Here is a 26,086-nt window from a genome sequence, read left to right on the forward strand (position 1 = left end):
CCAGGGATGCTAACAGGTATAGGAATCGTCCCAAGAACGCCTCGGTAGACAAGCACAAGGACAGGGATGGGGATAAGGCCCAGAACTGCTACAAAGAATGAGCACTAGTCCAAAGTCTTCCTTGGGAACCTAGCTGCTGGCTCAGAGCCCTGGCCTGCCCAGCATCTCTTCCTATGCTTTGGGCCAAAAAAAAAGCAACTGCCCAGGGACAGGATGAGGAAAATGTGAAAAAGACTTGGGGATTTAGGTCTGACTGCAAGCTCAACACAAATCATCCATGTGCTGTGGCTGCCACGGCAGCTCATGTGACCTGCCATCCAGTTAACAGACCTGTGCAGGGTGCCTGGCACCGGGGGACGTGGAAGCGCCCCGTCCTTGGCACTGATGGGGCCATTCTGGAGGATCTGGTTCAGTTGAGAGCATCACACTTTGGAAGGGACAAAGAAAAATGCTAGGTTTTCTTTGGGGAAAATACAACCCATACTGGGAGTAGATTCAAAAGCAGGTCCTGAGAGCAACAGCTGCAGGAACTGGGATAGTTAACAATGGAAGGGAGGAGTCATGGTGGGTGGGGGAGCAAGAGGGATCTTTACGAATAAATGAAGGGCTGCCATGTGGACTAAAGATGCAATTTGTTCTATGTGGATCCAGAGGCCCATGAGCCACGGGCAGAAGTGGCAGGAAGACAGGCTGAGGCTCCAAACAAGGAAGACTTTTCTCCTGGAGCAGCTGCACAGAAACCGGCTGCCTAGTGAGGCTGTAAGCTCCCAAACCCAAGAGCATTCAAGCAGAGGTGCATTCATGCCTCCTCCAAGGCATGATGCAACAGGGTCCCGAGCCTTAAATGCAGATCGGATTGGAGGACCTTGGAAATCACTTCTAGCTCTGAGATTCTGCGACTTGATAGCACCTGAGCCCCTTCAGTGAGAAGTGTTAAATCAGTGATTATGCCCACGGGGGCAAAAGGATTTCAGGGAGAAGAGAGCTCCGAGTAGGCTGGAGCAGGGGGAAGGCTTCGTGGGGGTGGGGAGGCAGGAAGCCGTTCCCAGGTGTGGAGCAGCTCCTGGTATGACTACACCAGTGGGAAGGAGCCCTGTGCTCTGGGTGGCTAGGCGCTCTCCCAGTGCCCACTGACCAGGTGGGGCACACTCACCCCTTGCCGAGGGGCCAGGGAGTGGTGCAGAGCATGAGGTGGAGAGGAAAAGGATGAGGGGGGTGCAGGCAGGACGCAACACTGAGGTGACCGTCTGCACACAGCCCAGACGTGGGCCTCTCGGACAAAGCTGGCCCATCTGCACCCACGTCTCACCTCTCTCCTTGATCGTGAGCTCCTTGTTCCTTTTTGTACCCCTCCACCCACCCTGCAGCACTCAGACATATCTCTCAGGGAATGTGCGGAAGAAAGATCCCGGCTGCCTGGGGGGTGGTGTTGGGGGTTGGGCATGGGAACCAGGCCACCACCCTTGCTCCCTGGCTCCCGCAGAGCAGGTGAAATGCACACACTTCAGCCCAGTCCAGCTGTCCAGTGCTGCATGGCAATGTGATTTAGAGCCAACCCTGTGTTCCAGGCCCAGCTCTTACTGGCTATACAATCATGGGCAAGTTAACTAGCCTCGCTGAGCCTGTTTCCTCACCTATTAAGTGCTGACAATCAAAGTACCTAATTCCCTTTATTTTTTTTTTTAATTTTTAAATTTTTAATTTTTTTCTTTTTTGTCTGTGCCACACAGCATGCGGGATCTTAGTTCCCCGACCAGGGATCGAACCCGTGCCCCCTGCAGCGGAAGCACGGGACGACTGGACCGCCAGGGAAGTACCCCTAATCCCCTTTAGCACAGTGTCTGGCACATGAAAAATGAAATGTTAGTCAATGTTATTATGATTATTATGAACAAGAAGAAAGTGGGAGGGAGCAGAGGCACGCCACCACCCAGGAACCTAAAACAGAAAAGTCCTAGATCAGAACATGAGGGAAGAGGAAGAACGCAAATCTCCCCAAGGATTGACTCAGCACTCATCCATTGAGCACCTACTGTGTACAAGGAGATGCCAAACCAAAATGGAGCTTAGTTATTATCTCAAGGGGGAAGAAAAGACTTGTCTACAATTAATTCCAGTCCAAGGGAACACAACAGGGCCATAAGTGACCTACCGAGTACTCTGCAAATCCAGGGGAGGAGGGAGAGCTCACCCCCAACTAAGGGTTCAGGACGGGCTTCAGGGAGGAGGCCGTGAGGTCGGGCCAGGCATGGGACCAGCAGAGATGAAGGAGAAAGGGGAGAGGTGATGGATGAGCAATACAGACCCTCCATCCCCCCCTCCTCTCTGCCCCCACCCCTTTTAGGCAAACCCCAAATCGTCAGGACTTGTCAACCATTGAAGGAGGCCAAATGCAACTAGAAATCAAAAGTGGAAAGTTAAACCTTAAAGGGGATCAGAGATGCCTGGCCCCATGCACACCAATCCTTCCCATACTCTTTCCCAACCAAACACTTAACACCTGTGGTCCTAGCAAGTCTTAAGAATTTTTCTTCTTCTTCTCAATCCTCTAGTAGATAAAGGCTTTCTGTGGATGGGGCAGTATCTGTTCCATCAGACTAACAACTACAGATCAGTGAGGACCTCACCAGCTTCCCCTGAATTGCACTGCTCTCCACACTCCTTGTAGGAGCCCTTCAGCCCCTGGTGTGGCTGACTTTTGTGTGCATCACCTACAGCTAAGCTGCCCAAACCACCTCAGCATGCCTGCTCCCCAAGGACACAGGGCCTGGGTGGGGAACCCAAACCTGCCCAGCTCAGCACCCAAAGAGGTTCAATGCCTGCTATACCATCACCAACTCAACACTCAGAATCTCAGGTCCTGAGAGGTTATGGGGACAATCCAGAATCAGAGCTGCCTGGCAAATCTCCAACAGCCCCAGGATAGGGAGTTTAACTGATAAGGTCAGAGATGGCAGCCCAGCAACCCAGCCAATCAGAGGGCAAATGAAAGCAAGACACCTCTGGGGTCATAAAGTGGGTGAGCAGAACACCAGGCCAGAGCTAACGCCCACCATGAAGGGCCAGCCCCAGGAAAGAAGAAGCTGGGGGAGGCTGGAACTGGTATCCTAGCATCCTCTGTGTGAGTCTGTACCTCAAAGGAACCACACCTCTGAGTCAGACATCAGCAACAGCAGGAAACAGAGGGTAGGGAAAGACAGGGATGAAGAAGAGGGGAAGGCATTTCGGAGGTAGAAGAGGAAGGTGAAAGAAGGCAGGATCAAGAAACGGTCTGTGTCAAGACACCAAGACAAAGGCAAGGGTGTCCAGAGGTGGCTGCCCTGTGGAGTAAGAAGGATAGCTAATCTGATACTGAGGGCAGATTCCCAATTTGAGGACAGTGTGGTCCAGGAAAGACAGAAACCCAGCACTGGTACAAAAAAGGAAAAATGCAAAGGTTATCTTCAATTAGGAATAAGGGGAGTAGCCTGCCCAGATTAGGAAAGGTGACTGGTTGAGGATGAACCTGGGAGTGTGTTGATGCCTGTTAGAGGGGCTTTGGTACAGAGGAGGCCTTTAAGTCAGGAGACCTGATATTACAGCTGGGCCTCCAGCAGGCTGTGTGACCTTGGCCAAGTCCCTTCCCCTGTCCCCCTGTCGGGGCCTCAGTCTCCTCATCTGTATCACTAGGGATTGCACTGAATGCGCTCAGACACCCTGACGTTCCGAGGTTCCATCGGCAGAAGGGCTCAGTCCTGGTTTACAAGTTTGTGTGTGAAGGAAGAACTAGAGGGAGGGGCCTAGGCCAGATTCGGTGGAGGAGAGAGAAAGCAGAGCCGTTCTAGGTCAAGGAGCCTGGCAGGGAGGGAGAAGGGGCTGTAGGGGACGGTGGAGAAGGCAGGCCCAGGCCCAGGTCCAGGCCCAGGCGGGTGGGAAGAGGAGGGAAGAGAAGGGGTTGCGCGGGGTTGGAGAGGGGGGCTAGTTCTGGAGGGAGGTGCGGTCTCAGATAAGCGGCTGTCCCAAACGGCAAACGGGTGGGGGATGGGGAGGGGATGGGGATGTGATGGGGGCAGAAAAGGCAGGGGAGTAACCTGGGAGTGGGGCAGGATCTGGAGGGAGGAGGTTACCCTGGGCCGGGGGTCGGTGGAGGGAGGTGCATGTGGGGGGACTCTACCCCGGACAAGGGAGGGAGCTTTCTCAGCTGCGGCACAGGCTGGGGGTGCGACCAGCAGCAGGGGCGGAGGGCCGGCCCCGGGAGTCCTGCGGGGGCCGGACGGGAGGGTCAGTCTGGGGCTGTCCCGGGCCTGGCTCGGGCCCCTCCCAGAGCTCCGCGCAGGCCCCGAGGCGGAGGCGCGGAGAAAAGGGCTACGCTCACCTTCTCCTTCTTCAGTTTATAGGGCATCTCGGCCCGTCCGGACCCGGTCCGGCTCTTGCGGCCCCGCTCCGGCTCCGGCTTTGCTCGGCCGCACTCGGCCCGCTCGGCTTCTCTTCGCCACCGCCTGCGCGCTGCGCCCGGGTCGAGCGGTGTCTGTGCCTCCAATTGGCCCGAACTCTTACAAACCTGCCTGACAACCAGGCGCCGTCTTCTCCGATTGGTCATTGGAACCAAGCGGCTTCCTTTTTTTCTCATTGGAAAGGAAGAGTACAAACCGCCAGGGTTCGGCTCCCAGAATTGGCTGAAATGGGAGGTCCCGCCCTAAAGGGGGTTGAGCTTAGCGTGAGAGGCGCGGGTCAGGGGATGCCCGGGCTTTGCACCCAGTGCTGCACTTCGGCATCTGGTGTGCCTCGGCCTCGGCCGTACTTCGCGGCCCGTTCAATTCTAAAGTGGTTCTCACTCTTTCCCCACTGCGACTCCGCCCAGTCCGAATTGAAGGAAAGAAGCCCTAAAATGAAGGGTGCCTTTCTTCGTCAGGGTAACGTAACGCTAATTGCCTACGCAAAATTGGTGGAGAGAGCTACCAGGAGCCCTCGAGGGCATCCTTTCCAAGACAAGGCTTGAGGAGGATCAAAGGGGAAGCCTGGCAGGCCGGGACCGGGGTGAAATGAGTTGAGAATCTAGGGTTTGTTGCAACTTTGGGAAGAGGATCCCCGTTCCTATTGCATATGCCCTAGGGTTGGGGAACCGGCTAGACCTGAGCACTTGGGAACGCAGTGGAAATGCTACCTCGTTGTTGAGTGTCTCGGAAATACATCCCTTACTCCCCACCCTGCCAAAGCCAGTGTCCTAATGGATAAGATCAGTTCCTGCCCTCAAGGAGTTAAGAGTCTGGTGAAGTTCACAGCCGTGTATAAATAGATGATTAAGAAACAATGTAGCAGGGCTTCCCTGGTGGCGCAGTGGTTAAGAATCCATCTGCCAATGCAGGGGACACGGGTTAGAGCTCTTGTCCAGGAAGGTTCCACGTGCCGCGGAGCAGCTAAGCCCATGGGCCACAACTACTGAGGCTGCGCTCTAGAGCCCATGCTCTGCAGCAAGAGAAGCCACGTCAATGAGAAGCTCGCGCACTGCAACGAAGAGTAGCCCCCGCTCTCCGAAAACCCGCCAGCAGCAACAAAGACCCAACGCAAACAAAAATAAATAAAATAAATTTATTTTTAAAAAGATACAAGGTAATAAATTACACAAACCTAGAGGTGGCTGGAGGAATATGTTTCAGAAAGTCAACTCCAGTAGCAGGTTGACTACTGGAGAAGGCTTAAGAATAAGCCTGTGGTTGCTCAGGATTTGTTGATTCACAGGACTGTGGGGGGGATGGTAAGGGAAAGGAGGAGTTGAGGACGAATTCTGGAAGCCATCAGAGATGTAGGAGATAAACTGGTGTCATAATGGCAAAGGAAGTATAAGAGGATTGGTCAATAGTGTCAGATTCCAGAGAAAGGTTGAGTAAGATCAAGATCAAACAGCATGTCAAGAGCCTGAAATTCTCAAGGGTCCTGAGGGAGAAATTTCCACTAAGAGTAGATACAGAAGAGGTTCTCCGAGGAGTCTAAGATGTTTCAAATGGAAACAGGCCAACAGTCCCACTTCCCAAGAAGTGCGTCAGGAAGAAGCCACATCTTTGGACAAAGGAGAATTCTCAGGACAACTTGGGTCCCATTGTGTTGGTTCACCTAGCACAGTGGGACCAACCAGTCTTCCCGAGGGAAAAGAAGCCTGGGGATGGGCACCCTGTGAATATGGTATGCAAGAAGAGATTTCCTTATCCATCTCAGCTTACCCTTCACCAGAGGATACACACGGGAGAGAGACCCTTTAAATGAAATATCTGTTCCAAAGGGTTTATGCAGCCTTTGGACCTGTGGGTTCACCAGCGAATCCACACAGGAGAGAAGCCATACTGCTGTGATCTCTGCCCCAAGAAGTTCACCCACGACTCCATGCTGCATGCTCACAAGAGGACCCACACCAAGGAGAAGCCTTTCCGATGTGAGCACTGTGACAAAGTCTTTAGCCACAGCGGGAACCTCAACATTCACTGACACACTCACTCTGTGCTCAAACCCTACTTGCGTCCCGAGTGCCACAGTGCCTTCCGTCAGCTGGGGACTTTCAAACGCCACCAGAAAACACATTCCAAATGACTTTCCCAGGACCCCGCACTCAGGTCCAAGTCCCTTCTGCTCCAAGAAGGGAATTCAGGATGATTTGTCCCCTCCGTGATACAAAGGATGGATGACATGTGAAGAACTTAGGAGGATACTGGAACCCAATGGTGTTCCATCCACGTGTATTAAAAGGATCTTTGAGTGATAACTTATCTTTCCCTTTGGATTTTTTTTTCTACTTTAGTATAGCCTATGTTTTTTAAAATAAGTTTTTGTTTGTGTTCTTCTTTCAACAGTGCATGTCGTAGTGGTTTTAAGTACTTCATCATGAAACTTAGGCTGCTGCTGATTGTCTTCCTTTTAGGCATGATTTCATTGTAAAATAGAATGCTCCTGGCATGGCAGCCAGATAAAATATAGGAAAACCAGTGAAATTTAAATTTCAAATAAACAAATACATTTTTTGTCAAAAAAAAGAAAAAAAAAGATCAAACAACCTCACCTATAGTCTGCAGTTAAGAGGTTACAGATGATCTTTGCAGGAAAGTTTCAGAAGAATGGAAGGAATATTATAGCAGGTTGAAGAGCGAGCAAGAGGTATGGAAGTAAAGGCAACAAATCTAGGCTCCTGGCTATCTTACAGAAGTAATATTTGGCGTTCAATGACAAATGACGATTTCAAGGTAATGCAGAGTGGACGGCATGCCAACCATTATTTGCTAGGGGAAAAGCCTAGGAGGAAAGCACGTTTATTTGTGGATGGATATTTGTGTCTGTATGGATGCTGACCCAGGCAGGATACCAGATGTATTTACCCATCCCCAAGACCTCAAGGAGCATGATAACCCTGAGGCCTGGAGCTTGCCTGCTACTGTGTAAAGGAGGCATATCCTCTTTGGACTCACCCCACCATCCTCCCGGTCCTTGGTTCCTCTGAGAGGCAGGGGACAGAGCCACATAATAATTTAGAACTATCAAATGGGAACTTCAATCCTTGTGAACTCAGGTACCTAGTACATTCTTTTCTCTTTTTTTTGGCTGTGTTAGGTCTTCGTTGCTGCGCGCAGGCTTTCTCTAGTTGCAGCGAGTGGGGACTACCTTCATTGCGGTGCTCGGACTTCTCATTGCGGTGGCTTCTCTTGTTGCAGAGCAGGGGTTCTTTGCGCAGTCTCAGTAGTTGTGGTGCACGGGCTTAGTTGCAGCACGTGGGAACTTCCTGGACCAGGGCTCAAACCTGTGTCCCCTGCCATTGGCAGGCGGATTCTTAACCACTGCACCACCAGGGAAGTCCGTCTTTTTTTTTTTTTTTTTTAATATTTATTTATTTGGCTGTGCCAGGTCTTAGTTGCGGCACACGGGATCTTCGTTGCCGCGTGCAGGATCTCTAGTTGTGGCATGCGAACTAGCATGTGAACTCTTAGTTGCAGCATGTGGGATATATTTCCCCAACCAGGGATCGAACCCGATCCCCCTGCATTGGGAGCATGGAGTCTTAGCCATTGGACCACCAGGGAAGTTACCCTAGTACACTCTTGCAAGCTGTTTTAAAGATGTAGAACTGGGCAATTTCAGGTTTAGGACTAGGAAGTATAATCAAACATTTAAAAAATATTTTCTTGTCTCTCTAGGGAATAGAAATACCTTATAAGGACTTCCTTGGCGGTCCAGTGGTTAAGACTTCACTTTCCAGTGCAGGGGGTATGGGTTCGATCCCTGGTCAGGAAGCTAGGATCCCACATGCCTCACGGCCAAAAACCAAAGCATAAAACAGGAGCAATATTTTAACAAATTCAATAAAAACTTTAAAAATGGTCCATATCAGACTTCCCTAGTGGCTCAGTGGTTAAAAATTCGCCTGCCAATGCAGGAGACATGGGTTCAAGCCCTGGTCCAGGAAGATCCCACATGCTGCGGAGCAACTAAGCCCATGCGCCACAACTACTGAGCCCACGCTCTAGAACCTGTGAGCCACAACTACTGAAGCCCGCATGCCTAGAGCCCATGCTCTGCAGCAAGAGAAGCCACCACAATGAGAAGCCCGCACACCGCGACGAAGAGTAGCCCCCGCTGGCCACAGCTAGAGAAAGCCTGCACACAGCAATGAAGACCCAACGCAGCCAAACATAAATAAATAAATTAATTAATTTAAAAACAATGGTCCACATCAAAAAAAAAATACCTTATAACATGTAAATCTAATAGTCACCGCTCAGATTTTCAGGAATGTAGAATGTACAAAGTAGAAGACTGCCTCAAGATGAAGGAAAGGAGAAAGTTAGGCAGGGAATGCAAGGAAGAGAATGTAAGGTCCAGAAAGAGGAAATTGCCACCAACCAATTCACTGATTCTTTTTTTTTTTTCTTTTTTCTTTTTTTCTTTTTGGCCACACCGCATGGCATGTGGGATCTTAGTTCCCCAACCAGGGATCAAACCTGTGCCCCCTGCAGTGGAAGCATGGAGTCCTAACCACTGAACCACCAGAGAATTCCCCAATCCATTGATTCTAAATGCAAGAATATTGTTAATAACTGGAAGTGTGGCAAGCCAGCGTCCAAGTGTTTTATGCACAGCAGTGGGGGTGGAGACAAGGATGAACTCTAAGTAACAGCACATGGGAAGCAAGCTGTTGGTTTGGTACTCATGACTGAAGCCTTGAACCTCTCTCTTCTGTCTGCTCTGCTGCCCACTCCTCTGTAGGGTGAAAGTAGGAATGGATCTCCAGTCTGCAAGGATTGGTGGGGGGGAGAGCATCTGGTTTCGGAGAGATGAGAAAGTGAGGCTACTTTGTCGTTGCTTCAAGCTTGGTGGGACTAGAACGAACAGGACAATAAACAGGACAAAAAACAATGGAACGTGGGTTTTGTATAGGATGTGTTGGAACAGGTGTGGCAGCACCAAGCACTCCAGCGCTACATGAATCACATGTAGTAATTCAGCCAGCAGCCACTACATATCCCCATAAGCCCGTCTGAGACAGTTTTATAATCCTACCACTCCCTCCTGCAACCTTCCCCACAACCCTCAAACCTCAGTGCCTACAGTTTCACAGAGTGGACTCCTTCCTAAACACTCCACCCACAGCTCCCAGTAGTGGGCCGAGTTTGGTGCAGAACACAATGACCATTCATTGATCATTCAATAAACTGTTAAGTACATGCTATGGGAAGGGTAATTGACAGGATGTTACTCCCCAAGCAGGCGCGGAAGGTAAATCCCTGTAAACACTTCTCAAGTGGTGCTTGCGTAGACTATCCGACCACAGTGACTGTGTTCCTGCCACCGAGGCACCACCCGGATCGATCCAAGGCGCAGCTCGCCCTCCTGGAGCAAGCTCCTGCACCCGACGCCCCGCCCACTTCCCTCGCACCTCCCCTGACGGAAGCGGAAGCGGCGTGTGAGCCGTCTGGACGTCTGGCTCTCCGGCTCCGGAAGGCGCCTTCCTTCGCTGTGCTCTGTGCTTGTTGGTTTCCTGTCACCATGGCCCTGGCAGTCTTGCGGGTCCTGGAGCCCTTCCCGACGGAGACACCCCCGTTGGCGGTGCTGCTGCCGCCCGGGGGCCCGTGGCCTGCGGCGGGGCTGGGCCTGGTGCTGGCGCTGCGGCCTGCTGGGGAGAGCCCGGCAGGGCCGGCGCTGCTAGTGGCCGCCCTGGAGGGACCGGGCGCGGGCACCGAAGAGCAGGGGCCGGGGCCTCCGCAGCTGCTGGTTAGCCGCGCGCTGCTGCGGCTCCTGGCCCTGGGCTCCGGGGCATGGGTGCGGGCGCGGCCGGTGCGGCGGCCCCCGGCGCTGGGCTGGGCGCTGCTCGGCACCTCGTCTGGGCCCGGGCTCGGACCGAGAGTCGGGCCGTTGCTGGTGAGGCGCGGAGAGACCCTGCCAGTACCCGGACCGCGGGTGCTGGAGACGCGGCCTGCGTTACAAGGGCTACTGGGCCCAGGGACGCGACTAGCTGTGACTGAGCTCCGTGGGCGGGCCAAACTGGGTCCGGAGACTGAGGACAGCAGCCGGCCCCCACCCCCGCCGGTGGTGTCCTCCTTCGCGGCCTCTGGCACAGTCCGGCGACTCCGGGGAGTTCTGGGAGGGACTGGAGATGCACTGGGGGTGAGCCGGAGCTGTCTCCGTAACCTCAGCCTCTTCCAGGGCGAATGGGTGTGGGTGACCCGGACTGGAGAGTCATCGAACACTTCCCAGCCACACTTGGCCACGGTGCAGGTCCTAGAGCCTCGCTGGGACCTCTGTGAAAGGCTGGGACCCAGCTCTGGGCAGCTGGGAGAGCCCCTCGCTGATGGACTGGCCCTCGTGCCTGCTACTCTGGCTTTTAATCTCGGCTGTGATCCCCTGGAGGTGGGAGAGCTTAAAATTCAGGTAGGATACCAGACTGAGGTCAGGAATGCTTCCTCATCTTTATCCCCTCTCCTTTGTCTTAACTGAATTGGAAGATCAGAGCTGTAGAATTTAGGTTCCTTACTCCTTAGATCTTGGACTTCTCACTTCATGCCTCTTAGCCTTGTTTAACCATTCTCTACAATTAAAACATGTTGGTGGTGCATGGGAAGGGCTTTCACGATTTGGGTGAAAGGTGAAAATTATGGTCAAATTACCACATGTATATATTAATCTACTAAATCTAATCAGTTGTTTGTTGAATTGCTGCAGTGTATCCAGTATTGTACTGGGTAGTATGGAGGATGATACCTCCAGCTTTTGCTCATGCTATCCTTGACTTCAAGTTCCTTCCTATTCTTTTAGCCTCCTCGGTTAAAATCCTACCATCCTTTCCTTGAAGGCCCATCTAAAGGTGGCACTATCTTCTCAAAGCCTTATATAATCTCACCACCACAAATTTAACATTACTTCTTCTTACTATAGCATTTCGTATTGTACTTTTCAGAGAGCATTTATTTTATTGTTTTGTTATGATCATGTAATCTGTCTAATCCTCAGTTGTACATTGTAAATTCCTTGAAGGGAAGGGCTCTTTATTATCTTTAGTGCTTGGTGTTTAAGTTTAATATTTTATTAAATATATCCAGGAGGAGTTTTTGGTTTCTGCCTTTAAGAAGCTTACTTCAAGAAGGTAATTATTTTGGGGGTACAAATATAGTCTACTGTTTAATTAAGCACCTGGATGTATGGTTTAGGCCTGCGCTGTCCAGTATGGGACCCACTAGCCCCTTGGTGGCACTTTAAATCAACTGAAAGTAAATGAAGTAAAAAATTCAGTTCGTTGATTGCTTTAGTCATATGTTGAGTGTTCAACAGCCACATGTTAATATAGAACATTTCTATCACTGTAGAAAGTTATATTAGGTAATGCTGGCATAGCCAGTTAGTGCTATGGGATGTCAAGAAGAGATATAAGATATGCACGAATGGGAGTCAGATGTGGATTTCCTTCTGAATGGAGGAAAAATACTGGAGTACTCAGACTGGAGCTCATTCAGCTAATGCAGCCCTTTCAGCTTCATTGTGATCACATCCTTTAACTACAGCCTGAATTCAGAGTGTCCCCACTAATGTCCAATTCATATTCCCAGTGGCTGCCTGGTGTCACTCAAATGACTTGTGGGCATTAAATGTCTTTACTATTTCACTGGCTCTGGGCCAGTATAAAGGTATTACAGAATGGTTGTCTTTCCTGGTGAACTTTTTGGAGGGAGACTCAGAAAAGTCAGAGTCAGAAATCTCTTCCTGGTGCCCATTAGAAGGAGAGGTTTCTGTTTTCTCAGGAAGATATAGGTATTCAGCTCTGCTACCTTAGGTCTCCTCTCCCACAAGCCTTATGGTTATGGGAAGGATAAAGGATGGAAGCAGAAATATTAATTGCTAAGGGATTGGGTAGAGCCTGACTCCTTGGGAGAAGGTTATAAGGTGGTGGTTATTTCTCTAATAGAGATACTTGGAGGGCTCCAGCACCCCTGAAGACAAAGGAAGCTGCTCAGTGCTGCCTGGGCCTCCGTTTGCCAAAGAGTTACACATCGAAATTGTGTCCTCTCCTCACTACAGCACTAATGGAACTTATGACCATGTTCTTTACCGGCACTTTCAGACACCCAGGTTAGCTGCGTCCCCCTTTCAGGAGGATAGAACCTTATCCTCATTGCTCTCCTCCTATCCCATGCCTTAGATTCAGGTACCACAGAGCATCTGATTTTAAAAAGCCACAGTTTAAGGCAATATTGTGGCTAGAAGCCTCTTGCTGTGTCAGGCGGACAACAGAAGAGTAATCTGGACCAGGAGGTGAATCCAGACCTCCTAAACTGAGAAACCACTTTGATTTGGGAGGACCCCAAAGCAGCCGGGATCCTGCTTTGCCCTTCTCTGGTCTCTGATCCCCTCTCTAGCCTCTCTGCCATTTCCTGCAGCTCTTTCTAGGTCAGACTTGTTCTCTGTACAACTGCTTGGGATCTCTGGCTGGGCAGTAGGCCCCTAAGAAATAGTCTGCATGTTGGGGTTGGCTGTGCGGGCATGTGTCAGGCCCATGCTGTTGACTCCCATCGTGAGCTGACCAGGGCCACTGCTGTGTTACAGGGCAGTCCAGGAAGGGGATGTTCTGTGTGTGCCAACAGTCGGGCAAGTAGAGATCCTGGAAGGAAGCCCAGAGAAACTGCCCAGGTACGCAGCTGCCTCCTTTCCTACAGCTGGGATTCTTAACCTGGGTGCAGGAGTCCTCAAGTTGAATGGAATAATTTTGTGCATAAGAACATTTTGTTGTTGTCACACATATTTCTGGACAGAAGGCACATACCTTCTTCAGGTTCTCAAATAGGCGTGTGACTGAAAAAAGAATTAAGAACCACAGCCTACTAGCTTTTGGGGGTGTTTATCCTCAAATCGATTGGTGGTCCTAGATAAAGTAAAGCATTTAGAACAGTTTCATGGCCTAGACCAAGGTGGGATTCCTTGCTTTCCATTCTTAACCAGTGTTGTTTAGGCCACACCTCCCATACACTCAGCAGGAGGAGACCCAGGCCCTGATTTCTACCCTAATGGATGGAATGTGCACATGCTGCTTTCAATCCTGTCTCCCAAAGCAGGGGAGGGAGGGATTTCTGCTCTCCTTGGGAGGCCTTCCCTCTTTCCTTATCCTCAACAGAATGAGAAATAGAGCATAACTGAGCTAGGGACGCAAAACAAGGAGTCCAACCTTTCTCCTCCTCCTGTTGACTCTGACTACAGAGGTTGCATGTAAAATGGTGAGGCGAAGAATTCAGAGACCACTTGGCCTTATGTGAAGGGGGAAGAATGTGTAGCTCCACACCCCAGGACTGATTTCCTGTAGAGATTTACTAGAAGGAGAAGACAGCTGGTAGGCACACTAACCCAACCTTCCAGGAAATGTCATTGAGGTGGTGGGACCTGCCTGCAGGAACTTGGGCATAAGAGCCATAGTGCCCAAGGTCCCGGGCCAAGTCAGCCTGGGCCCTCTGCCAAGAGAGGGACGCCTTGTCTGGAGCGCCTGATTCATCCTTGGTCAGTATTCAGAGCTGGGCTCTGGCCAGCACTCTGTCTCCCCAGTCTCAGGGCTATGGTACCCAGAGGAAGGGGCTGGTAGTGCCCCATGTAATCCCACTTGGCGCTGCAGGACACCTCTTTGAGCTTTCCCAGTTCAAATCTGCAACTGGGGCCTGGTGGAGAATGCCAGGCTGCTATCCGTCACTTCCTCCTCTGTATCCCATCTTAAATATAGCAAATGTCTGTGAGCTAGCTTTCTGTAGGAAAACTGCAGAATGCCCACCCTTTGTACTTTGAAAGGAAAACAGGCACTAGGCCGTCCTGTTCCTGGACCTCTGCCGTTCCAGCCCCCTGGAGACCTGTCTTCCTCCTCTGGGTGCTGAGCACACGGTTCTTCCCCCCTGAGCAGGTCCTGGAAAGCAGGGTTGGGGTGGACAGGTGGGTCCAAGGACAGAGGTGAGTGCTTTAGCCCCACTTCTTGGACTTGGTAAGGGAAGCCCTGCAGGGAGGCTTCTGTGATCCCTGGCAAGGAAGTCCACTATAGCCCCTTCAGACTCCCCAGCGTTCCGCTTTCCCACACCAGGCCTATGGGTTCCAGCTCCACTGTTTCCCGTCTGGCTCTCGGGAACGCAACCTGGTGTTCCCCAGCAGTGTCCAGATATGTTCCAGAGGTCTGGCCTGTGTACTCACTGAGATGGTCCCTCCACTCTCCGTGGAAGGGGGGTGAGCATGTCTCCCTCCCCCGTCCCCTCCCCAGTGCTGTTCCTCCTTGGATTCCGCTGCCTGCCATATGCACTCTGACTCAGGATGTTCAGCTTGATTGAGAGTCTAGGTTATGGACCCACCCATCATTTATTTATTTATTTATTTCCATCATTTATTTATAATAACAGTAGGACAGTTTTCCTTATGTTCTAGTTTTTACCACAATCACTGCCTATGGTTATAGTTACAAGAGTTTCATAATACTAACCTGGTATGCTTCCCCCTCCACCTGAAAGCATTCCCACCCCCACCCTCCTCTGCTGCCAGAGGGAGCAGTTTTGTGACTGTGCGACACTGAGCAAAGGAATCTGCACCCTGATTGGACCTTAAAGAGGCCCAGGTTCTGTCATTGCTCTGCTGCCTGAGGATTAAAGATGGGAGTAGTTCATTTCTTTATCTGGAAAACTGGACTAGTGACTGCTATCTGCTACCCACCCCCTTAGTAGGCTGAGTAACCCTAACTCACTCTGACACTAGCCAGTGACTGCACAGCCCTGGTTATAGCTGGGAGCTTTCGAAAAATACAAATGCGTGAGTCCCACCCCAGACCTATTGGAGCAGCAGGGTGAGGCTGGGACCTGTGCAGTCTTTATTTTTTTCCAAAGGAAGGAAAATGTTAATTTTTAAATTGAGATATAATTCACATACCATAAAATTCATGCTTTTAAAGTGTACAGTTCGGTGGCTTTTAGTATATTCTCAAGGTTGTGCCATCAACATCACTAATTCCAGAACATGTTCATCACCCCAGAAAGAAACCCCTCCCCATTAGCAGTCACTCCCTGTTCCCTCCTTCCCTCAGCTCCTGGCAGCCACTAATCTCCTAAATGGAATCATACAATATTTGAGAGATGTTGATTTTTTTTTTTAAGTTTCACAGATAATTCTAATGTGCAGCCAAAATAGAGAATCATTAATCATTAAATGTCATTATGAAGGAATCTGCCTGCAATTAGATTTTGTGGATGCTTGAATAAGAGCCAAGGGACTCTTTCTTCTGAGGTTTTGGGTGGCTTTGGTGGGTACGTATTTGAGGGAGAGACTGTGTTCTGAAGCCAGTGAAAACAGTCAGATGGTCACTGCTTGGTGCAGGGGTGGCTTCTCCCATTGGAGTGGGTGGGCAGGCCATTTACCTGAAGAGACACACCCTCAGGTGATGTTGTCATGAGGGATGCGGAGGACAAGCACGGTTCCTGCTCTCAAAGTGCATACGATCCAGTCAGGGAGATAAGAAAGACCATCTGCTTTCCTTTTCCTCCACGTCCCCCCCTTCCTCCCCACCTCCGCCATGTCTAGGGACATTTATTTGTGCTGCTCTTGAGTTTGCCCCTGCAGTGGACCTCTGACTGAGACAGCCACCTTGCCCTTGGGGAGGGGTGTGTGTGGGCTCTGGGTCTGGGGTTCATTGGGCCTCTTTCCTGCAGGTGGCGGGAGATGTTTTTTAAAGTGAAGAAAACAGTTGGGGAAGCTCCGGATGGGCCAACCAGGGCCTACGTAGCTGACACCACCCACACCTCCTTGTACTTGGTGAGGCCCTAGCGGTGGGGGTAGACCTGGGGAAAGGAGCAGAAAGAACTTCTAGAGAACAGACTTGTGGTTGCCAAGGGGGAAGGAGGGTGGGGGAGGAACGGACTGGGAGTTTGGGATTAGCAGATGCAAACTTATATATAGAATGGATAAACAACAAAGTCCTACTATATAGCATAGGGAACTATATTCAGTATCCTGGGATAAACCATAATGGAAAAGAATATGAAAAATAATGTGTATGTTTATATAACTGAATCACTTTGCTGTACAGTAGAAATTAACACAACATTGTAAATTAACCATAAAATAAATTAAAAAAAAAAAAAAAACTTCTAGAAACTAAAGCTTCCTCCCACCTTTCACAGGTGGGTTCTACCCTGAGCCTTGTTCCAAGGCTCCCTTCAGGTGAATCCACTCCCTGGAGCAACTTGTCTCCTCCAGGCCTGGAGGGCTTGGTGACCGAGCTCTGTGCTGCCCTGAAGCCTCGCCTCCAGCCAGGGTGAGTGAGGCCTCGGTGTGAGAAAAGCCTGCTCAGAACAACCCTGGAGGAGCGGCAGGCCAGACAAGTAGTTCCTAATGCCCTGTTCAGAGTGGAATTAGGTGGTCCTCCCTCCAACTGTTAGGCCCAGGCCACTAGCCCATGTCCTTTCTGTAAGCAAATTCCCAGGCTCCTTTCCTGGGATAACCACTGTCCTCCAATGTCAGCTATGGAGGAAGAATCTCCACCGGGGACAACTGTCTCTGAGACTGCCATTCCCCTTGGGGAGCCCACTAGCCATCCTGACCTTCACCATCCTGTACCTGAAAGACACAGGTCCTCATACCACTGGCCTAAGTGTAGCCACACACGCCTCCCTAATTACACGCCTCCCTAATTCCGCCTAGTACAATCCAAACCAGACAGAATAGCCAAGGCTTTCTTGATGACAAAAAGAGAATTAGTCTCAGCTGCTGGATATGCTCCATGCCCCTGCCAGGGTACCAAGGTGGTGTGGGAAATATGGCCTCACCCTGTGGCGACAGCCCCGGGGGTTGGGGAGGGGGTTTGCTTCAAGGACGGTGTCTGCTTTCTGGATCCAAGGGGCCCTGTGTCACTGGGGACTCTCACATTTGGGCAGAGTGGAGGAAACAAACGTCTCTTCTCTGGTTGCAGGGGTGCCCTGCTGACAGGAACAGGCAGTGTCCTTCTACGGGGCCCCCCGGGCAGTGGGAAGACCACTGCAGTTGCTGCCGCCTGCAACTGCCTCGGGCTCCACTTCCTGAAGGTGAGGGTCCCTGGAGAGTAGATCCCAACCACGTCTCCTCCCCAGCCCGGATTCTCCCTCTCCCCCTGGCTACAAGCCTGACCCCGCCACCTCAGCCTAGTGGGCCAGTGGGTCAGGCAGAGTCCCATGATGCTGAGCTACTGAGAGATGCTTTCAAGAAGGAGGATGCGCCAAGGTTTTGGTGGACAGTCCAGGAAATGAGGTTAGGGTAAAGAAGTGTTAGGGCTCGGCCAGTGTTACCTTCCTCCCCCATCCCTGCCCTCCAAAAAGAGATGGCCTGTACCTTCTTGTGGCTCCTCCCCCCATTCTTCTGCCCCAGTCACCCCTGCCCCCTTGCTCACAGGCCCATCGGGACCCCCTCCCCAGGTGCCCTGCTCCAGCCTCTGTGCAGACAGTAGCGGGGCTGTGGAGACAAAACTGCAGGCCACTTTCTCGCGGGCCGGGCGCTGCCGGCCTGTGGTTCTGTTGCTGACAGCCGTGGACCTGCTGGGCCGGGACCGTGATGGGCTAGGCGAGGACGCCCGTGTGGTGGCCACACTGCGTCGCCTCCTCCTGGATGAAGACCCCCTCACCAGGTATCATCCAGCGCTGGGCCTGGAAGGGGGGTCCAGCCCTCTCTTCCCCACCCCCTCAGTGGCTTCTTAGACGTCTGCCACCCATCTGGCTGCTCTCCAGGCAGCCCTGAGCTGAGGGGCACGGGGTTACCCAGAGGGAGGAGGATGCAGTCCCTGGTATTTCTTGGGGGACACTAAAGCACAGCCTCTGCCCTCACTGAGCGCCCTGTGTCGGGGGGATGCCCCATCCAGGAGACTTTGGGGCGCCCATCTCCCTGTCCCATCCCAGCCCTACCCTCCTCCCTGCCCTCCTGCACCAGCCTCAGGACGAGGCAGTGCTCAGGGGCTGCCGGCCACCTTCTTGCCCTGAGTGCTGCCCACTCCCTGTCTGCAGCTGCCCTCCCCTGATGGTCGTGGCCACCACAAGCCGGGCCCAGGACCTGCCTGTGGATGTGCAGACAGCATTTACTCACGAGCTGGAGGTACCTGTGCTGTCAGAGGGGCAGCGGCTCAGCATCCTGCGGGCCCTCACTGCCCACCTCCCGCTGGGCCAAGAGGTGAACCTGGCGCAGCTGGCACGGCGGTGTGCAGTGAGTACCCAGGCAGGATACGGGCCGCCCTGCACTCTTTGCCGGGGGGACTCAGTCCTGCTGCCATGCAAGTGTGCAAGTGAGGGTAGAAAACCCAAGGCATCAGTGATGGGCCTCTGCTCCAGCCAGGGGTCCAGCCCCGCAAGGGTTCCTGCCTACTGTGCCCTGCTCACGTGTCCTCTCCTGTGGTTCCCCAGGGCTTTGTGGTAGGGGATCTCTATGCCCTTTTGACCCACAGCAGCCGGGCAGCCTGCACCAGGATCAAGAACTCGGGGTAAAGAAATTGGGCACAGGAGGGGCAAGGTGGCAAGAGGCGGTATGGGTGGGTAGGGGCTGGTGAGGAAGGGAGGAGGGTGAGGGCCCTGATGGGGAGGAGGCCTCAGGTTAGGTCCTCCAGAGGCCTCCCTGGATTTTCCTTTGCAGCTGGGCAGGTGGCTTGAGTGAGGAGGATGAGGGGGAGCTGTGTGCTGCTGGCTTTCCTCTCCTGGCTGAGGACTTCGGGCAGGCGCTGGAGCAGCTGCAGTCAGCTCACTCCCAGGCCGTCGGAGCCCCCAAGGTAGACACTCCAGGTCCTTGGAGGTGGGACCGGAGCTCCCTCCACCAGCACGTGCCCAACTGTGCCCTTTCCATCTCCTAGATCCCCCTGGTGTCCTGGCACGATGTGGGTGGGCTGCAGGAGGTGAAGAAGGAGATTCTGGAGACTATTCAGCTCCCTCTAGAGCACCCTGAGCTGCTGAGCCTGGGCCTGAGGCGCTCCGGCCTTCTGCTCCACGGGCCCCCTGGCACGGGCAAGACCCTCCTGGCCAAGGCAGTAGCCACCGAGTGCAGCCTTACCTTCCTCAGGTGGCGAGGGGGCCTGGCAGGGAGGGCGGGTGGATTGGGGGCAGCGGCAGGAGGTGTGTTGTGTGTTTCTGCGTCTGAGGAGTCTCACCCTCTCCCATCCCCTCCCTCAGCGTGAAGGGGCCTGAGCTGATCAACATGTACGTGGGCCAAAGCGAGGAGAATGTACGGGAAGGTGAGTGGGGGGTGGGGGCAGGGCTTCTGGCCCCTGAGCCGCCCCTACCCTCAGGCTGCTCGCGGTCACTGCTAGTCTTCCTCTCCCCAGGTCAGGTTCCTGCTGGGTGGGGCCTCTTACCTGAAGTGCTAGTGATGAATTGTCAACATGGTTTTCCCTCCCCGTCTCCTGACTTCAAATCCCCCTGGGCTTCCCCGTCCTGTGGGCCCTTCTCTCTCCTAAGTGTTTGCCAGGGCCAGGGCCGCAGCTCCATGCATCATCTTCTTTGATGAACTGGACTCCTTGGCCCCAAGCCGGGGGCGAAGTGGAGACTCTGGAGGTGTGATGGACAGGTGGGGTTCTGAGCCAGAATGGAGTCTGGGGTCCAGGACAGAGGGGTGTGAGACAGGTTGCACTAGTCTTTGGAGCCCAAAGAGTTCCTGCCCTTCTGGTTCTGCGATAGTATAACGGAAGCTAAAAGGGGCCGTGGAATTGGGTGTGGGGCATTGAGGAGATGGGGGCCTGTGTGGAGGAGTACACAGGGCACAACCGGGCAGGGGGCCCTGTGGAGACAGCCTGCAAGGAGCACCACAAGCAGGGCAGAGGCTGAGGATGCCCCCAGCACTCTCTCACCTTCACTTCCTCCTTTACAGGGTGGTGTCTCAGCTCCTGGCCGAGCTGGATGGGCTTCACAGCACTCAGGATGTGTTTGTGATTGGAGCCACCAACAGACCAGACCTCCTGGACCCTGCCCTTCTGAGGCCCGGCAGGTGTGCACCCCGTACCTTTCACCTCCGCCAGGCCCATTTGGGCCTGTCCCTTGACCCCCATCCGGTGCCTCTCCACCCTCATGCCAGGCACCCTGGCACTCACGCCCACCTGTCTCCCTAAAGGTTTGACAAGCTGGTGTTTGTGGGAGTGAGCGAGGACCGCGCCTCCCAGCTGCGTGTTCTGAGCGCCATCACGCGCAAGTATGCCCTGTTAGAGGGAGACCCCCACAGGGCTTGGGCCTTGGGATGGTTAGGGGATAAGTGCAGAGTGCACAATAAGCTGGTCAGGGATGCCTTCTGACAGAGTAGGGGATGCCAGGTAAGTCTCTTTCTTTCCTGTGTCCCCACAACAGATTCAGGCTCGAGCCCTCTGTGAGCCTGGTGGACGTGCTGGACCACTGCCCACCCCAGCTGACGGGCGCAGACCTCTACTCCCTATGCTCCGATGCCATGACAGCTGCCCTCAAACGCAGGGTTCGGGACCTGGAGGAAGGTGAGCCACTCACCAGCCCCAGAGGTCAGCCAAGGACCTAGTGGGCACCAGGCCTGGTTCTGGATTTCAGAGGAGGGACTGTTGACCACTGGGGGACTCTGGGCAAGAAGGTGCCTACCAGGGTGCTCCCCTGCTTGGGCAGAGACCACAGCCTCTGTGCCCCAGCTGGCCTCACCTCCCCTTGTCACCCCCAGGCCTGGAGCCCGGGAGCTCGGCACTGCTGCTCACCATGGAGGACCTGCTGCAGGCTGCGGCCCGGCTACAGCCCTCGGTCAGCGAGCACGAGCTGCTCCGGTACAAGAGCATCCAGCGCAAGTTTGCTGCCTGCTAGGAGCCTCCTGCAGCCTGGGACCCTGCCCGCAGGGGCTAAAGGTATCTCCACAGAGACCTGAGAGAGCAAAGGCTCTTTCTCAGGCCAGTGCCACCGACCCACCTGAACGCTGCCTACCTCCAGGCACTCCCTTGGGTGCCGAGTGGCATCAGGAGCCCCGAGAGAGCTCAGGAGGCATCCTCTTCCCACCTGTCCGCCCCCCAGGCCAGCTCCAAGACTAAGGCCCCTCTGCTCAGGAGGAAGGATCAGGTCCTGAGGGAGCCCCATCTGTGGCTGAAAATAAAGCGTATGCCGCCCCCTGCTGGTGTTGTGGTCTAAAAGGTTGGCGTGGAGAAGAGCAAGCCGGTGGCGGAGTAAACTCAGGGGAGGGCAGGGTGGGCACCGCAGGAGCCTGATCCTTCTGGTACAAACACAAGGTATACAGGACCTGAGAAAGGCATAAACTATATTGTTCAGCCTTCCATCTGCCTGAACCCAAATCCCTGCCCCCCAGCTGCAGTCTGCCCCTCCCCATACCCCCAAGATCTGCACTGGAGAGGGCTGGGCTTGGTGTGGGGCTACTGGTCCCCTGCTCCCCAGACACAGCCTGGCAGTGCCTGGGCAGAGGGCTGTGGGAGCTGAGGGCTTGTTCAGTCCGTCTTCTTGAGCACGTGGATGAAATAGCAGGGAATGTAGGCCTGGCCCATCTTGTAAGGCTTGAAGTCACCCAGGACGCTGTGCTGGCACTTGCCCCCGAAGGCTGTTTGAAGCAACTCCGTAAAGGATGCCAGACAGTGAGGGTAGTAGGAGAGCCGGAACTTACTGCAACAGAGCCCCCGACCAACCGTGAGGACTGGTGGTCTCAGCACCCTCACCCCGCCCCCCCCACCCCCCCTGCCTTGCCAAGTGGGTACCTCAAGTCAGGAGAACCTCTCTGGCCAGTCCCTGGCACCTGCACCGTGTAATCCAGGGTCACCATGTGGGCCTTGTTGTTCACCGTCAGCACTGACGTTGTGATGTCCTTGGTCAGGTCACTCTGCAGGTGGTGGCGCCAGCTGCGTTAGCCTCTGCAACTACCCATGGGACCTGGACCCCAGTACCACACCTCCCTCTCTGGGCGCCCCCTCCCCCAGGGGCCCCACCTTATAGTAGATGTTCTTTCCTGGGGGCGCGCAGCCTGTGCTGAGGATGTGGTCGTAGTTGCGATGATCGATGATCAGCACGCCCCCTGACCTCACCATGCTCGCGATGTTCTTCAGGGCCAGCCGGTGCTCGCTCTGGTCCCCTGAACTCCACCGGCCAGGGACAGAGAGGCTGTGTCTGCTCAGGGACCCCAGCACCAGTCTCCCTCCCATCTTTCTCCTCCCCAGGGGCCTGGAAAGGATATAGTTCAAAGCAGTGTCCATGCCCAAGGCCACATCCTCTCTCACCTTTGCAGTCTGGCAAGTGGGCAAAACTGTTTCCAAGGCATATGACGGCATCGAAGCCACCCCCTGGTGGCTGAGGCACATCTTTGTCCAGAGTCATCCAGTTGGCTTCTTCAATGACTGAGGGCCGGGAAGGGGAAGAGGGATCAGGGTGGCACCGTGGTACCAGCAGTACCCACCTCCACCAAGTGGAGTCCTGCCTCAGTTTCCCCTTCAAGACACACACAGGGACTCCCCATCCAGTCAGGGGGAGGGGATCATTATGGACATGGAGGGTGAAGGGGAAGAGGGGCCCAGGGAGGAGGAAGCCATGGTTGGGAAGGAAGGCTCTGTGCTTATGGGTTTTTATCTGGGGGAAAGACAAGACACTATAAACATAATTAAAACTAGCCCCTCATACTCAATACCTCATTCTGGTGCCTAAGCCTCCCTTTTCAGGGAAATGACAGTGGTTTTACTGTCTCCCTTGAGGAAAACAAAACACCCCACCACAGGAGCTAAAGGAGCCCAGGGCAGAGAGAACCGTGTCCTTGGTGGCTGGGCTGAGGGCACCTGGCTGGACCCACGTACCCCACTTGTCAAAGGCAGGCTCGTGCCGCCGGTTCCAGCGCTCTTTAAGTGCATACTTCAGCATCTTGTCACTGGCATCCACGCTTGTCACATTGAAGCCCTCTTCCACCAGCATGATGGAGTCCACCCTGGGCAGGACCAGGGATGACAGGCAGAGAGGGGCAGTCAGGGGGGCCTGGGAAGGCAGGGAGGAGACCCTGTGCTGGACACTTCTGTCTCCTCTATATCCTGTCCCCAGCCTCTCTCCACTGAGCTCAATTGACCTGGCAAATCTGTTTCTGAGAAACTAGTAGCAACTTTTCTTTTTTGTTTTAGCACCGAGTCAGGTATTCTACAAATGTGCATTAATCCTCATGGCAATCCAGTAAGGTAGATGGTGTTATCCCCATTTGAGAGATGGGGCAAACTGAGGCTCCTGGAAGTTAAGTAACTTGAACACAGGAGGTAGTATAGCATGATTTTTTTGTTTTTGTTTTTGGCCGCACCACGAGGCTTGTGAGATCTTAGTTCCCCCAGCAGGGGTTGAACCCCGGGCCCTCGGCAGTGAAAGTGCAAAATCCTAACCACTAGGCCACCAGGGAACTCCCAGCATGGTGGTTCAGAGCACAGGCCAAACCCTAAACAACCTGGGTCCGCATCTTCTCTCCACCTTTACCTCTCTGAGGCCAAATTTCTACAGCTGTAAATGGATATCACTTCTTACCTCATGGGGTTTTGTGAGGATTTTAAAAACTGATGTATCAAAAGCACCTGGCACAGTACTTTGGCCGAGGCACATGTCGAACAAGTGTTAACGCTGCCGCGCTGGAGCCCGAGCAGAGCTTACGTCGGTGTGGCCCCAAAGCCTGGCCCTTGCGCCGCCCTCCGGAACCCGCCTTCCCCACCCGATGTGCCCACACCCTCGCTCTCACCCTGGGTCTCCTGGGCCCCGTCCTGTCATCGTTGGCCTCGCCCTGCCTGTTCTGCCTGGGCAAACACTCATTCCTGGCCCTGGCGTCGCGCCCCCGCCCGGCTCAGGGTCGGCGGAGGAGGCTGCCCTGACGTGCCCGGCCGTGGTCCTGCGATCAAGCTGCCCGGGCCGAGCCGACTCCGTCGCCCCAATGCCCCGGGTCCCCACTCACTCCGATCCCCCGGCGCCCGCTCAGCCGGGTCCCCACCCGCCACCCGCTCCCCGCTCCCGCTCACTCCGGTCCCCTGGCCCCTGCCCGGGCTCACCCAGTGCCGCAGGCCACGTCGAGCACCCGCTGGCAGCCGTGCTGGCGCAGCAGCCCGAGCAGCCAGGCCTTGTACTCGTCGGTGCGGCTGCGGGTGTCCCCGATGTAGAGCTGCCACACGCGCGCCGCCTCTCCGTCCGCGTACTGGTCCGGGAGCCCTTCAGCCGCCACCCCCAGGGAGCGGGTCCGGTACACGCTGTCCACCATCCTGCGACGTGCCTGGCTCCGCTGCCACCGGCTCCGCGTTTATAATACGGCCCCTGCCAAAGCGCCGGCTGCCCCACCTGCCCAATGGCAGGTGAGCGCGGGGACACGCCCCTGCTGGGCTCCTGGCCCGGGGCCGAGGCTGCCCGGGCCGCGGGGAGGGCGCTGCCTGGCAATCCTGGACAAGCCCTTCTCGCCCGCCTGAAGAACCGGCCCTCTGGCCGATCCCTCGGCGGGAAGGACCCTCCCCAGACCCCTGCCCACTTAACCCAGGTCGCAGGAGGGCCCAGGAAGGTCCAGGAGAAAGGGGAGACGTGAGAGTGCCCGCTCCACCCCCGCCCCAAGCTGGAAAGAAACTTTCAGTCCACAGAGATGGGCGCCCAGGGCTGGACCCTCCCTAGCAGGGGAAAAAAAGGTATTCCAGTATCTAAAGAAGGACTGTCCAGGGACTTCCCTGGTGGCCCAGTGGTGAAGAATCCCCCTTACAATTCAGGGGACGCGGGTTCGATCCCTGGTCAGGGAAATAAGATCCCACATGCTGCGGGGCAACTAAGCCCACAACTACTGAGCTCGCGGGCCTCAACTAGAGACCGCTTGCCGCAAACTACAGAGCCCACACGTTCTGGAACCCGCGCGCCACAGCTAGAGAAGAGAAAACCCGCACACCACAACCAGAGAGAAGCCCGCACGCCACAATGAAAGACCCTGCATGCCTCAACAAAGATCCCGCGTGCTGCAACTAAGACCGGAAGCAGACAAAAAAATTTTAAAAATAAATAAATAATAAATAAATCTTAAAAAAAAAAACCTGTCCAGCTGAAGGAGGGTCTGGTCAGCCAGGGAAGGAAGGAATGGGGAGTATCTGGGTAAATGCTGTGGCCATTCAAGTCCAGGAGCAGTTCTGGCCCAAGGAATCATTCCACCCACCTGGGGGCAAGTGTTGCTCTGTCCTGTAGGTGAGGCATCAAGCTTTTTTTTGAGCTGCCTAAGGTGAAGTCTGGTTCCAATTCCTCTCCAACCAAGCGCCCTTCTGAAGATCAACTGCTTTCCATGGAGGTGCCCACAGAGTGCGAAGTCCAGGGTCAGGACTGGGAGTGCTTGGTGCTCTTGCTGTCATATTGCTCACTGTCACTTCATAAATTGGTCGTTTGGTTTGGTTAGTGTACATCCATCCTTCCTCCCCAAAGCAGAAGGTCTCTTCCTGGGACAAGACCCTGGACTGAGGTGGATTCAGGAAAATGATGCCACCCAGGGAAGCCCAAGACAGCAAGAACAGCCTTCCCCACCTGTCTTTGTTCTTCTGGCTTCAGAAAAAGCGGAGGTATGGAATTTAGAACAAAGGAGCCTCCCCATCCCCTCCTCCTTTTACCATCTATAGAATCCGGGAGCTGGAGGAACCCCAAAGATATGTAATCATTCTTACCTT

At 54.0% G+C, this 26,086-nt stretch overlaps 3 protein-coding genes and 1 pseudogene across 7 annotated transcripts in view; 2 read left to right on the forward strand and 2 right to left on the reverse strand.

The window, feature by feature from the left end:
* The window catches only part of PPP2R5D (protein phosphatase 2 regulatory subunit B'delta), a 19,485-nt gene extending 14,982 nt beyond the window's left edge, over positions 1-4,503 (reverse strand). Inside the window, exon 1 of the mRNA XM_036870038.1 lies at positions 4,355-4,503. Within this exon, the coding sequence (XP_036725933.1) occupies positions 4,355-4,381 (27 nt within the window). The 5' untranslated portion in view covers positions 4,382-4,503. The remainder of the gene's footprint in view (positions 1-4,354) is intronic.
* Positions 4,504-4,867: 364 nt separating this feature from the next.
* LOC118904225 lies at positions 4,868-6,561 on the forward strand (annotated as a pseudogene).
* Positions 6,562-9,936: 3,375 nt separating this feature from the next.
* Positions 9,937-21,589, forward strand: PEX6 (peroxisomal biogenesis factor 6). 5 transcript variants are annotated; one of them, XM_036868628.1, is made up of 18 exons: positions 9,937-10,884; positions 12,413-12,576; positions 13,051-13,134; positions 16,164-16,266; positions 16,635-16,768; positions 17,423-17,534; positions 17,901-18,109; positions 18,483-18,678; positions 18,876-18,952; positions 19,102-19,234; positions 19,316-19,521; positions 19,632-19,693; positions 19,917-20,025; positions 20,326-20,442; positions 20,566-20,643; positions 20,796-20,935; positions 21,130-21,307; positions 21,471-21,589. In XM_036868628.1, the coding sequence occupies exons 1-17, from the start codon at positions 10,003-10,005 to the stop codon at positions 21,264-21,266; spliced, it is 2,943 nt and encodes a 980-aa protein (XP_036724523.1). In that variant the 5' UTR covers positions 9,937-10,002; the 3' UTR covers positions 21,267-21,307; positions 21,471-21,589. The 5 variants fall into 5 exon arrangements, 4 of the variants coding, with proteins under 4 accessions (XP_036724523.1, XP_036724522.1, XP_036724525.1 ...); XM_036868627.1 differs by having other exon boundaries at positions 21,130-21,567; XM_036868630.1 differs by having other exon boundaries at positions 18,483-18,570; positions 21,130-21,567.
* A 96-nt stretch (positions 21,590-21,685) lies between these two features.
* On the reverse strand, positions 21,686-24,702 carry LOC118903492 (glycine N-methyltransferase). Its single transcript, XM_036868631.1, has 6 exons — positions 24,458-24,702; positions 23,243-23,370; positions 22,676-22,792; positions 22,388-22,530; positions 22,160-22,281; positions 21,686-22,067 (listed from the first exon to the last, which is right to left on the reverse strand). Exons 1-6 carry the CDS (start codon positions 24,661-24,663, stop codon positions 21,896-21,898), a joined length of 888 nt encoding a protein of 295 aa, XP_036724526.1. The 5' UTR covers positions 24,664-24,702; the 3' UTR covers positions 21,686-21,895.
* Between the last annotated feature and the right edge of the window lie 1,384 nt (positions 24,703-26,086).

Source organism: Balaenoptera musculus, chromosome 11 (genome assembly GCF_009873245.2).
Source record: "Balaenoptera musculus isolate JJ_BM4_2016_0621 chromosome 11, mBalMus1.pri.v3, whole genome shotgun sequence".
Taxonomy (NCBI): domain Eukaryota; kingdom Metazoa; phylum Chordata; class Mammalia; order Artiodactyla; family Balaenopteridae; genus Balaenoptera; species Balaenoptera musculus.

Coding starts and splice junctions, on each gene's coding strand:
- PEX6 (XM_036868628.1), top strand. CDS start 10,003: ATGGCCCTGGCAGTCTTGCGGGTCCTGGAGCCCTTCCCGACGGAGACA. Junction 16,267..16,634: donor CCCACACCTCCTTGTACTTG/GTGAGGCCCTAG, acceptor CACCTTTCACAG/GTGGGTTCTACCCTGAGCCT. Junction 16,769..17,422: donor AAGCCTCGCCTCCAGCCAGG/GTGAGTGAGGCC, acceptor CTCTGGTTGCAG/GGGTGCCCTGCTGACAGGAA.
- LOC118903492 (XM_036868631.1), bottom strand. CDS start 24,663: ATGGTGGACAGCGTGTACCGGACCCGCTCCCTGGGGGTGGCGGCTGAA. Junction 23,371..24,457: donor GACGTGGCCTGCGGCACTGG/GTGAGCCCGGGC, acceptor GGTCCTGCCCAG/GGTGGACTCCATCATGCTGG. Junction 22,531..22,675: donor CCACTTGCCAGACTGCAAAG/GTGAGAGAGGAT, acceptor GGTGGAGTTCAG/GGGACCAGAGCGAGCACCGG.